The sequence below is a fragment of the Ciona intestinalis genome, chromosome 11 (assembly GCF_000224145.3).
Source record: "Ciona intestinalis chromosome 11, KH, whole genome shotgun sequence".
NCBI lineage: Eukaryota > Metazoa > Chordata > Ascidiacea > Phlebobranchia > Cionidae > Ciona > Ciona intestinalis.
This window is the reverse complement of record NC_020176.2, coordinates 2,664,551-2,676,873: the sequence shown is the minus strand read 5'-3', so window position 1 is coordinate 2,676,873 and position 12,323 is coordinate 2,664,551. Positions and strand designations below refer to the sequence as shown.

At 36.3% G+C, this 12,323-nt stretch overlaps 3 protein-coding genes across 3 annotated transcripts in view; all 3 read right to left on the bottom strand.

The window, feature by feature from the left end:
- zf(parp)-3 (Zn-finger (NAD(+) ADP-ribosyltransferase)-3) overlaps positions 1–1,310 on the bottom strand; it is a 14,863-nt gene extending 13,553 nt beyond the window's left edge. The window contains exon 1 of the mRNA XM_026836558.1: positions 1,217–1,310. The gene's annotated coding sequence lies outside the window, so the exon portion shown is untranslated. The remainder of the gene's footprint in view (positions 1–1,216) is intronic.
- A 49-nt stretch (positions 1,311–1,359) lies between these two features.
- LOC101242560 (NXPE family member 3) lies at positions 1,360–6,440 on the bottom strand. Its single transcript, XM_018814146.2, has 4 exons — positions 6,403–6,440; positions 3,051–3,530; positions 2,627–2,971; positions 1,360–2,396 (listed from the first exon to the last, which is right to left on the bottom strand). The coding sequence occupies exons 1-4, from the start codon at positions 6,423–6,425 to the stop codon at positions 1,433–1,435; spliced, it is 1,812 nt and encodes a 603-aa protein (XP_018669691.2). The 5' UTR covers positions 6,426–6,440; the 3' UTR covers positions 1,360–1,432.
- Positions 6,441–7,114: 674 nt separating this feature from the next.
- On the bottom strand, positions 7,115–9,703 carry LOC108949927 (NXPE family member 3-like). The gene is given in 4 exon segments (XM_026836561.1): positions 7,115–7,813; positions 7,816–8,065; positions 8,160–8,504; positions 9,040–9,703. Coding segments are annotated over 4 exon segments (1,770 nt in total). The 5' UTR covers positions 9,516–9,703.
- Positions 9,704–12,323: the final 2,620 nt, after the last annotated feature.

Below are 12,323 nucleotides of genomic sequence, written 5' to 3'. Positions count from 1 at the left end.
TTTAAAATAACACTAAACAACAAATATGCTCCAGGCCTACTTCCAACTTTAAAATAACACTAAACAACAGATATGCTCCAGGCCTACTTCCAACTTTAAAATAACACCAAACAACAAAATATCACGAGGCAACAACCAGCTCTAGATAACATCCAACAACAAATATAACACTAAATCTAACTTTAAAATAACACTAAACAATAAAATACGCACGAAACAACTATTCCAACTTTCCTACAACACTAAAAAACACTAAACACCAAATATACTCCAACTTTAAAATAACACTAAACTTTAAAATAACACTAAACAACAAATATGCTCCAGGCCTACTTCCAACTTTAAAATAACACTAAACAACAGATATGCTCCAGGCCTACTTCCAACTTTAAAATAACACCAAACAACAAATATGCTCCAGGCCTACCTCCAACTTTAAAATAACACTAAACAACAAATATGCTGCAGGCCTACCTCTAACTTTAAAATAACACTAAACAATTTAATAACACGAAACAACAAATATGCTCCAGACCTACTTCCAACTTTAAAATAACACTAAACAACAAATATGCTCCAACCTACCATAACACAACTTTAAAATAACACTAAACAACAAATATGCTCCAGGCCTACTTCCAACTTTAAAATAACACTAAACAACAGATATGCTCCAGGCCTACTTCCAACTTTAAAATAACACTAAACAACAAATATGCTCCAGGCCTACCTCCAACTTTAAAATAACACTAAACAACAAATATGCACCAGACCTACCTCTAACTTTAAAATAACACTAAACAATTTAATAACACGAAACAACAAATATGCTCCAGGCCTTCCTCCAACTTTAAAATAACACTAAACAACAAATATGCTCCAGGCCTACCTCCAACTTTAAAATAACACTAAACAACAAATATGCTCCACCTACTTCCAACTTTAATATAACCTAAACAACAGACTATGCTCCAGGCCTACTAAACAACTTTAATAACACTAAACAACAAATATGCTCCAGGCCTACTTCCAACTTTAAAATAACACTAAACAACAAATATGCTCCAGGCCTACCTCAAACTATTAAATAACACCAAACAGTTAAATAAAATTGTGCAATAACATCGACACGCTCGACGACCTCATAGAAATATCTAACTACGTCATACTAAGGGGATTTTCGGAAAGCTTCCAGCCTGAGCGTTAAAGCATTAACCAGCAAATTTGTAAGTTGTTGATGTTGTTTGTTGTTGTTGAATTGGTGAAGAATTTGGCGCGAATTTTTAGAACATAGAAATGTAAAACTTCTAATAGCGTGGTTCTTTCAAATACCTCGTGCAGCAAAGATTCATAGGACCAAGTTATATTAGCTTTAATTAAGTCTATATACAGATTATGCAAATAAATCAATTCATTTCTATAATTCAAAATATTACGCGCTACATAAAAAAGCAAAGGAATACATGATTTCTTCAATGAGAGTCGGGCCGCCTGGATGATAATCATTTAAAGGCCACATCGTTGTTATGTCCCAGAGGCGTATAAATTGTACGGATTTAACATTTTGAAACACCGCTGCCATAATATTATCGTATCTTAGACCAAGCCACTCTTGCGGGGCAGTTAAAACGTTGTTTCCTTTAACGATAACCCGGGTGCCCGGATACTTTTGAACTAATTTTGTGAGCGAGTCTCGGATACCCAATATCCTATGTATGAAGACAGAAGGTTCGTAGAAATAGACGTGCAAACTAATGGAAATCACAATGTATACAGGACCGCCATTAATTTCGTCCAAGACGTCTGTAATATAGGGACGACTGCTTGGCGGTCCCGGGTTTTGCAATGGGGGACCATGTGCCCTGTAGTAAAACGTAATATTGTTTTTTGAATCATAGGCCACTTTAGGTTGTTGCCAAACGCGTGTCGAATCTGGGCCTTCCATAGTTAAGTGCATTTGGTTGACAACATATTCAAAATATTGTCTTACGGTTGAATCCCCAAGAAAGTATACTGTCTTGCCCCGAAAACACGATTCGATTCCGTCTGGCCGCAGCTGATTTTGGCATATTAGTGACACCCAGTACCCGTACATAAAATAGCCTTGCGGTCGCATCAGGTCACCTTCGAGGATTGTGTCAGGCTGGCATTCTTTCATCTGCTTCCTTTCATATTTGCCAGCGACAGTGAAGACATGTTTCGCCGAAGCCACTGCCTGGTCTTGCTCAATTGCCATAACAGTTTGAAGATAATCCTTGTATGTCGTAGGTTCATTACTCGACCTATCAAATGTCAGCCATTTCATTGGGATGCAGCCACCCGACGAAGGTTTAACGCAAAACCAGGGTTCTTTGTTTCGGGGATTGGAAAAATCGCAAAGCTGTGACGAGCTGTATCTACATGTAAAAATACTGCATTTTTAGGAGTGTGAGTTATATATTCTCTCGTGTTGTGGCAATGACGAACGTTGTAACACTATTTCATACACAAATGACGAACGTTGTGTTCTATTTCATATACATACCACGTGTCCGCTTACATACACGGCCCACCCATATGTAACTATGTGCGTGATTGTATGCTTTTCTATACGTAAGTTGGCTATATATTTAAACATAATACTCACAAGCCATGTGTAGTCAAATCTACGTTGCATTCGGCCGTTACGTTATTCTCATACTTTCCGATGTAACTCGTTCCCGAATAACGTCGCCGCGAGGTGGCACTAACGAGTCGCGCTATCCCTTCCGCAGAATATACAAGCACAAGCTCAAAAACCAACTTTCCAGGAATAGGTAGTGGACTCTCTACGGAATAAGTCCCATTCCTATGATCTGTAATATGACAAGCAACACCGTTTGGACGACCGCCCCCTACGTCTTCAAAACGAACAAGTCGTGCACGAAAATAATCGCCGCCATACGTCTTGGCTTCTCCAATGCAGTTGTAGGCCTTTATAGAAGCACGGAACCTGAAGGGTGTAGAGAATGGTATAATGTGGACATTTTACGAGCACCTGCGGACGATTTACCGCAATATGAATAATTTACCTTCCTTCAATTGTGAGATCTCCTGGCGTAACAACAATTACTTTGGTTTGGTTTGCGCACGTTTCGTATCTCGGGTCGCCCGTAGAGTTTCGATGCTTTAACTTTTCCAACGCAACTTCTGTATCTGGCATGTAAGTCCTCCAGTCGTATTCTGAACCATTCAGATATGGTTGATTTGTATCGACGCTTCCCTGCAGGGGCTTGCCGTACTCTATATAATATCGAAGTCCATCGAGAGCCTGGGGTCGCTGGTTGCTGGTAAGAAGTGGGCGCACACTTGTAGTAACGGGCAATGGTGCAGGTATTGCGGTAGTTGGCATCTGCTTTATTACCTTTAAAGCTTTAGGGTAACTGTTGCGGGACATGCCAGTAACTTGGTGTGAAAAGTCCCACTCCATAGTAAACAAGGGGTACAAGCAAAGACATACGACGACCAGCACGATAACAAAGTATCTAATATTTTTATTAAAATCGGACATTCTGCAAAAAGAAGTAATTTATACCTTGTTGAAATGTTAGTAAACATCTATTATAAGTTGGTTGTTTATTTAAATGTAATAGGCGCAGCAGAGCAATAACAAAAAAAGCTAAGATATGACCGTTAACTTCCGTTATCTGCGTATATAGTACAATGGGGGAAGATAGGACACTTTAGCACATATTGCCAAATATTTCCAAAATCAAAATAGATGACGGTTTTTGGATAATACCACGAATTAGTACTATCATTCCTTTATTAATTGACACCAATTTAATCAAATATAATAATGTATTTATAAATAGGAATGTACGTAAATAAGACGAAATAATACTGTACGCTTTGAAAATTAAGTCTAAACATTCTTTTTCTTGCCCTACTGCTATATAGTTATTACATGTTACCTATACATTATATTATTGCAAACCAATTGGTATTGTTTGAACGACAATGGGTAATGTTCGAACATCAATGGACAAATGTTGTATCCTACAAACGTATATGAACTTGTAATAACAGAAAATTGATAACATTAATAACTATTGATAAGTTTTTATTTTTGCTACAAATTAGGTATTACTACTCTGTTTTTGGCACAAGCCACTTCTTATAAATTACCACCAAGTGCAAATGACCAAATTTCAAATATATTTTTGAAATATTATCATTTTATTATATCAGTATCTTATAGTTGAAAACCCCCTGAGGTATAAATTACTAAATTAAAAGCAAATCTTTCAAAGTTTGGCAATAAAAACATACAAAACAACAATGTGGGAAAAGATGGGACTCTAAATTGAAACATATTTACATTAACAGTATTCTGCAAGTTACTGCAACTTGTAGTTAACCTTAAACCTACCGAGTTTAACAGGCTGTGCTAGTTTCTTTGCCGTGTAAACTTCTTAAATATATATAACGTTAAACCGATATTTTTTTGTTGTTTTTATCTCAAATTAAAGTCATATTGACCCCTGCCTATTTTCTTCATGCTTATATCTCAGTGTTTTTTTACAAAACTAAAACTAGTTTTATGAGACTAAATCAAACTGTACGAAATATTAAAGGTTGTTTTATGAAGCTATGAAACTAGTTTAATCGTTCGCACACGCAAACTAAAAAAATCCATTGACTTTACCCTATGGTTTAGCGAGCATTAGAAAATAGCACCTTACTATTTCGCATTTTTTTACCTGTTCAAAGTATAGGCCTACTGTTTCTATTTTACATTTTTTTTTAATATTTAAAAACAGTAATCAGCTTTGACGGGCGTTTTATAAAGTCGTGATAATACTGTCAAATAATTCTGTAACCTTATTTTCCTGATTATCATTAAATGGGGGTCCGTAAAAAGAAAATTAAAAAAAGAGCCTCGTCGTCTGACAAAGTGTCCCATCTCCCCCCAGGCCCCCACCCTACTATATGAAATGTCAGATACGCGTGTCTAATTTCATCCAAGTATATTATTAACATTGTTTTCTGCGTTGATTATTACCCTAACAAACTGCTTTAAATAATCGCACTTTATTTAGTTGTAAGGACAAACTCATATGGACCATAAATAATTTACAAAAAAGGTTCTCATTCTCGCTCCTATATTTTCAGGCTCATTGCATGAATAATAAATAGACCAGTGGTTCTTAAACTGTGTGTAAAACGTGTGACTCGGAAGGGGGCGCGAAAAACAAAAATAAACAGAAGTGTTACATGCTATGTTATAACAGTAGTGAATAAATAGCGGGTCTTGATCTTTTAAAATGTTTCTGTGGATCGTCGAATGTAGCCTTGAAAAAAGGCTAAAACACGACGCAGGTAAAAGTTGAATTAAAACAAACATTCAAGCCCTCCTATATATATAAATCCTCAATAAAAACGTGCCAATCCCTATTATGACGCAAATAATCAACGTGTGAATTGATAATATGTCGCAATCAACTGCCAGGTTAAACAATCGCTTTATTATGATGCAATAAATCCAAGTGTGAATCCCCACTGTTTCGTAACAAACAGTCTACCTGGCTAAGAAAAACATGGTAAATGTGAGGCTAAAATGCAAATCGAACGGGTATTTTGTTTCGATTTTGCGTTGATCGTGATAGTGCGATTTTACGCAATAATATAGATACTTTTAACCAAGATAATATGATGAACTCGGTCGTGCTAGAGTGCACATTTCAATGAAAACTACCTATTTCAACATCACTGACTATACGCTGGCTTACGTTGAGCCATTTTAGTAGGCCATAGTTGAGCATCGCTGACTTAGTATACACCATGTGTTTCCTGCAATCGTACAACAGGTACCTTTTAAAAAAACGGGTATTGATCTTTTAAAACCTTTCAATGCTCTAAATTTAAAAAAAATCAAAAAACATTAAACGGGAGACATAATTGTTATTCAGTTTAATAAACAAATAATTTGTAGATGTAAATTCGGCTTATATATATAAAAAATTAAAGAGAAACCCAGGAGAGAATATTTAAATAAATTACAATAACTGACCAGTAGACATGTGTTTTTTATGCAATCTAGTAGGGTGGGGGAAGGTGGGACAGCTTTAACATATATTATCTAAGTAACCTGAACAACCGGCTATGGGGGTTGTGGGGATATGGTTATATAATTCTTTGAATATTCGTTTTTTACTACCAAATCGAATGAGAAAATATAATGAAAAGGAGTCCCATCTTCCCCCACCTTACTATAATAACTTTTTAAGATAAGAGCAAAACCTGAAATAAAATTGGGCATACAAAAATAATGGTTTCTTACCAAGCGTCGGACTTCAAACTATAATCTTAACTACGTTATACGGTATTTCTTTTGTGTTTTTTTTTGTGTAATATGCGCCTTCCCGAAATACATGCACTTACCGAAACGACAAAACAAGTCCCATGATCCGTAACAAAACTCAGCACCTGTAGCCTATACTCTGTTAAAGGATAACCAGTTTTATTGTCCAACACGTATTATGGCAAAGATTGAACCGGAATAAACAAAGCTAATTTTTTTCCGACTTTCCATTCATTTTTGATTTTGGACTTAATAAATAAATTTGATAAGGTCACAACAAGTTCAATTATATCATCAACAGTCAAACCATAGTATACTGAAGTATACTATGGTCAAACACCTGCATATGATAACATCAAGAAGTAAGTGGCTTTGGCAATACATTAACTACAATCCACGTTTACATATACTTGTCGAAAGAAGCGTGGCCGCTATATTCCTTTAGCAGACAAACAGCGAGCAATAAGATACAGTAGGGTGGGGGAGATGTTTAGTCTATTTTATTGTCCCATTTGGTAGTAAACAAAGATTATTCAAAGAATTAGAAAACCGTATCCCCGCGACTCTCATATAGACCGTTTTTAATTGTTTAAAACACGATCAAGATATTTGGATATTATGTGCTAAAGGTGTCCCATCTTACCCCGCAGTACTATACAAGTTACTCGCAATTGGAAGAAAAGTACACACAAAGTTATATAACTAAGAAAAGGATGTATTCTACCACACCTCTATTAGTTAAATAAATTAACAAAAAACGTTGTGTATAAAATATTCTAGATAAAAAATATCTCACTGATTGTCACAGAAGAATTTGAAAGTATAAAGAATTTCTTCAGCTAAAGTTGGGCCCGCAGGATGATAGTCGTTCAACGGCCAAACAGATGTGATATCCCATAATCGTAAGAATATAACAGAGTCAATATTTTTAAACAGTTTTGACATAATAGTATCGTATCTAAGTCCCAGCCATTCTTGAGGAGAAGCCAGTACGTTATTTCCTTTTATGATAACTTTTGTACCAGGGTGTCTTGTGGCGAGTCGTTTTAATGCATCCCGTATTCCTATGACTCGGTGAATGAAAACAGAAGGCTCGTAATAGTATAAATGGATGCTTATTGTGATTAGAACGTAGACATTAGGCCCGCCAGATAATTCATCTAATACGTCACTTATATAAGGACGGCTACTCGGTGGTCCAGGGTTTTGTAATGGGGGTCCATGAGCACGATAATAAAACGTGACATTGTACTCATCGTCAAACGCTACTTTTGGTTGCTGCCAAACCTTTTTCGAATCAGGACCAAACAATTCAAGTTTCTTTAAATCGGTGACAAATTCGAAGTATTGTCTTACAGTGGAATCGCCGAGAAAGTAAACAATCTTGTTTTGAAAACATGGAAAGATACCGTCTCGATTCAGCTCGTAGCCACAAAATAACGATTTAAAAAATAACCATGAGGAAGCAAATCCGCTTTTTGAAGATAATTTTTTATAGAGCAGTGGGGTAGTTGGTCCTTTACGTATTTTCCTGAAACTGTGAGATGGTGACTGGAAACGTTTTGGTCAAGACCGTGGGCCATGATGTAACCGATAAAAGCTTTGTGCTGGATAGGCTCATCGGTGGTTATTAAAAAAGTGACCCACGTTAGTGTAGAACAATTGCCAGAGTTTGGTTTACTGCAAAACCATGGTTCTTTATTTCGTGGGTTAGAGTAATCGCAGAGAGTCGACGAGTTGTACCTAGGCACAAACAAACCCATGCTTAATCTTGGTGTTACATATTTAGTGTTGTTGTACGAAAACATGTATGTAATGCCTAACTTAGACCACTTACATTCCAAATACTGTTAAGTCCACGTTACACTCGACCTGTTCACCGCTTGATAATTCTGCAGAGTAACTTGTACCAGAAAACCGCCTCTGTCCGGTAACATTGACTAATTTACCAATTTGTTCAACAGAACTAACAAGGACGACTTCTAAAACCATTGCACCCGGAATGGGTAGCGAACTGCGTATGGCGTAAGAGCCATCGTTGTTGTCTATTATATTGCAGGCAATCCCATTAGGTCGAATGAAACCTACATCCTCTGTTTTAATAATTCGAGCACGGAAATAATCTCCACCGAACGTTTTCGGTTTCCCTCTACAATTGAATGCTCGGATTGTTGCAGAAAAACTGTTGGAGATAGAGAATGTAACTACTATGACGGCTTTACATGTAGCCGTAATTCTTTAGCTGCTGGTAAACAGTAAAAATGTTTTTCCTAAAATGTTCTTTGGGTCTCACTGATATCCGCTGTATACCATTTTTATGTCGGTCGTTCGTGGCGAAAATAAAATTGAAAATGCCCGAAAACATGCTGCGTCACTGAAATTCGCGTCAAGCCACAATAGCGATATGTTACGTATGATACGGCACGCGCTATAATCATAGTATACTCACTTCAGTATACTATGCTATAATCTTAATTTGCGCAATGTTTTGTGTTAGTGAAAACCCTAACTTCCAACCACTAACCCCCAACTGTTTGCGTTATCTGTAACGTAGAAATCGAACGTGGTACGGTAATACGTATTCTATATGTAAGTGTTTCATTTACCCTGTTATTTTGGCAGTATACACTTACACATACATACAAACATAAATCTGCTGATACAAATAAAGAGAAATCAGGATTTTTTAAACAGCCATGATTTATAGTACGCATTACCTGTTGCCCACTGTTAAATTCAAATTTGATTCGACGGTCACTTGAGTGTAGTTTGGACATGTGTGTAAATTTGGCTTGTTTTCACTATTCGCAGATGTTAGCTTTGCCAATGACTGTGCTAGGTCTGGCATGTAAGTGGTCCAGTTGTATACGGCATCATACAAATACGGTTGCTTGGTTTTCACTTCACCTTGTATTGCTTCGCCATATTTATCAAAATAACGGAGTCCGTTAAGTGCCAGTAGTATAGAACTGTTTGTTTCGTCCAAAAAAGCGTCCGAAGTTGTGTTTACATATATTGTGCTTGCTTTTATCTGCTTTGGTAATGCAGGAGTTGCAGTTTCATCTGTCTTTTGATAGTAAAATGTAGGTGTTTTGAACTTATCCAAACTATGGTTACTCCACTTTTCCATCGCCAACAGACTGATAGAAATGGTGCATACCAATGCAGTAAAAATGAACTTTAATGTCTTCATTCTACGTAACAATTTTTCCAGTTCAAAACTAATTGTTTTGATACAAAAGTTCCAATACAGTTACAACAGTCCTAGATTTCTAATTCAACCATTTAAAAAAAAACAAAAAACTAATAAACCTCTGTAAGTTATGCTGTCTTTGGTTCTATTTGAAATTCTCTCATTTTGCATAAACTGTACCATATACGTAATGTATTCAAAGGTGACAAATATTAACTGATCTATACCCTACAATTGCAGCACTTTAAAATCTGTAATATTACTCACACAAGGGATTATAATCGACAATGGTCTCTATTATGCAATTGTTGCTGGCAGGCATATAACTTAATACTCTATATAGGTAACAAGAGTTTCTGATATAAAACAAAACTATTACACATTACCACGTTTCACAGCCTACTAGAGTGATATGTCTAACAGGCGGTGAACATTACTACTAGCACAATAAGGATACAAACCGCAGCTACCAGCACAAGGATACAACCCGCACTCAAGGATACAAATCGCACTTGGACAGACCCCAACCCTTTACCTAACGGTAAATGTTTGCCCTAAAAACACCGAGCCGCCCTAAGTACGTCCGCCTTATCCAAAGAGCGCCAATTTAGTGACTTCCGTAATGGGTTTCAACAAACTATTATTGACGACGCTGTGTGATATAACAAAGTGATTGTATTCGAAGATGACAACATATTACCCAACTTTCCCCGACGATGGCAGCATTTTTAAACCTAATTAAATTTGCTTTTTTAGTTGCCCGACTAAAATTTTAGTCGGTCGATTTTACCGACTATAACTTCTGTAATATAATGCACAGTTTTTTTTAGTCAGCCCACTAAAGAAACGCGGTAACCATTTAACCAATAGTTACTGCGACCGAGAAATACCATCCCTGTTATATTACTCACATAAGGGATTATAATCAACAATGGCCTCTATTAAAAAGAAAATTGCACTCTTAACCTAAACACGCAAAGCTATAGACTCATGCAACCTCGTTGAAAGTTAAATGCGTTTACCGTTTACACCTACTAATATATACTAACCAACTACCAGCACAAGATTCTAAAGCCATTTGAAGGCAACTGTGAAAACAATTTAACATGAAAACTGTAATGTCTTGCTACAGTTTATCCTCAGCACGGTGTAACGTATGGCGCTGTGATATCTCACTACATCAGTTTATTCACACCACGTTATAACGTATGGCTTTCTCTTGAGTGCTTCCTGTGGCTGTGACTTACCCGCAAATAATTTCTATGGCTGAATTGACTTAGACCATAGTACACTAACATGTTAGTGTACTATGCTTAGACAGTAATTAGCTACTTCTTGGTTATGATTGGCTGCTGGCTATAGGCTATAGCTCTAACCAGATATATAAAAGAGATCACTACAAGAATACCGTAATTCTAAAAGTAAAACATTTATGCAGCTTAAAATATTATTTTATAACAAAAAAAATAAAAATTATAAACCCATAAATATATTTATAATAAATAACAATAATTTAAATAAATTTTATAATAAAAAATAACCCAACAACCAATTTTAAAATAATTAACAGCTATAGGAGTAATATAATAAGCATAAAAAAGACTATATTCTCGCATATTAAGAAGCATCTATTTATATACTTTACAAACTAACATGTCTTGGATATACGAAAGCAAGCAACTCTAGGTTAAAGAAGAAAACTGTATGTTTTGGTCGTGCTAGAATGCACATTTTCAATGGAACTAATACCGTTCAGCATCGCTGCTGACTTATTATACACAATGGATTACTCAAAGTATCGATAAGTAGTCGAAAACCGACAAAACCCACGTACCCATTTTTTAAAAGAACAAACGGAACAATATAAATGTGCTTTCTAAACAATAAAAAACATTAGCCATCAGTCGTTTGCATAACCTATAACAGTTGTTTGAAAACTCAAAGGAAATATGGCCGATATAAAACACACCTTATAAAAATTTAAATGAGTCGTGGTTACATTTGACGTGTAACCTGGTATCGGTTGACGTCATGATGACGTCATTGGAAACAACTTTGGGCAGTCGGTCTCGCAGTACAGTCAATTCGGAACGAACTTGTTGATGCATTGGTATTAATAAGCCACGCGGAAATCTGAGTAATAACGCTGAATAATGTCAAAACGAACGGTGAACTATATAGATCACCGATGCAATATAAACCAGTTAATCATATGCGGTCGCGCTGAACAAATTTTCATCCCGCAGTTATCGTTCGTAATATGTATAGAGACGAGTCGGACTGATGTGTTGTGTAGAAGTTTATCTTTTATATAAAATAGTGCACAGCGAGGTTCAGTCCTGAAAAGGCTATATTTACGGCTGCGTTAGCTATAGCTGTAACTCTATTTTAGTAAGTTCTAATCCAACTTTCTTTAGTTCATCGTTAAGATGTTTAGATCGACTTCGACTTGTGCGAGATGCAAAAAAACCGTCTACTCAATGGAATCTCTTAATCACTTGGACCAAGTATGGCACAAGTCTTGCTTTTCCTGCGAGACGTGTAAGCAGATGCTTACTTTCGAAACGTGCAAGGGACACAACAATCTTCCGTACTGCAGCACCCACTGCCCGAAGACGGGGTCGACCTAAGGGACATCGGAAAATAAATAAACAGCTAACTAAGTTTTCAACGAAAATGTAACTTCATGAATATCAATGTTGTGTTGTGCAAGAATATTATACAGATATAAATGTAAACAATATTTAAAAAATGTTGCATCTTGAAATTTATAACTTTTGAAGTCGAAATAAATATTTCAAAGCATTT

What these genes read in the sequence shown, in the direction of transcription:
- LOC101242560 (XM_018814146.2), bottom strand. Translation starts at nt 6,425, where the DNA reads ATGGGACTTGTTTTGTCGTTTCG. An exon ending in GGACTTGTTTTGTCGTTTCG is followed by an intron (nt 3,531 to 6,402) that starts GTAAGTGCATGT and finishes TTCTTTTTGCAG; the next exon opens with AATGTCCGATTTTAATAAAA. An exon ending in GATCTCACAATTGAAGGAAG is followed by an intron (nt 2,972 to 3,050) that starts GTAAATTATTCA and finishes TACACCCTTCAG; the next exon opens with GTTCCGTGCTTCTATAAAGG.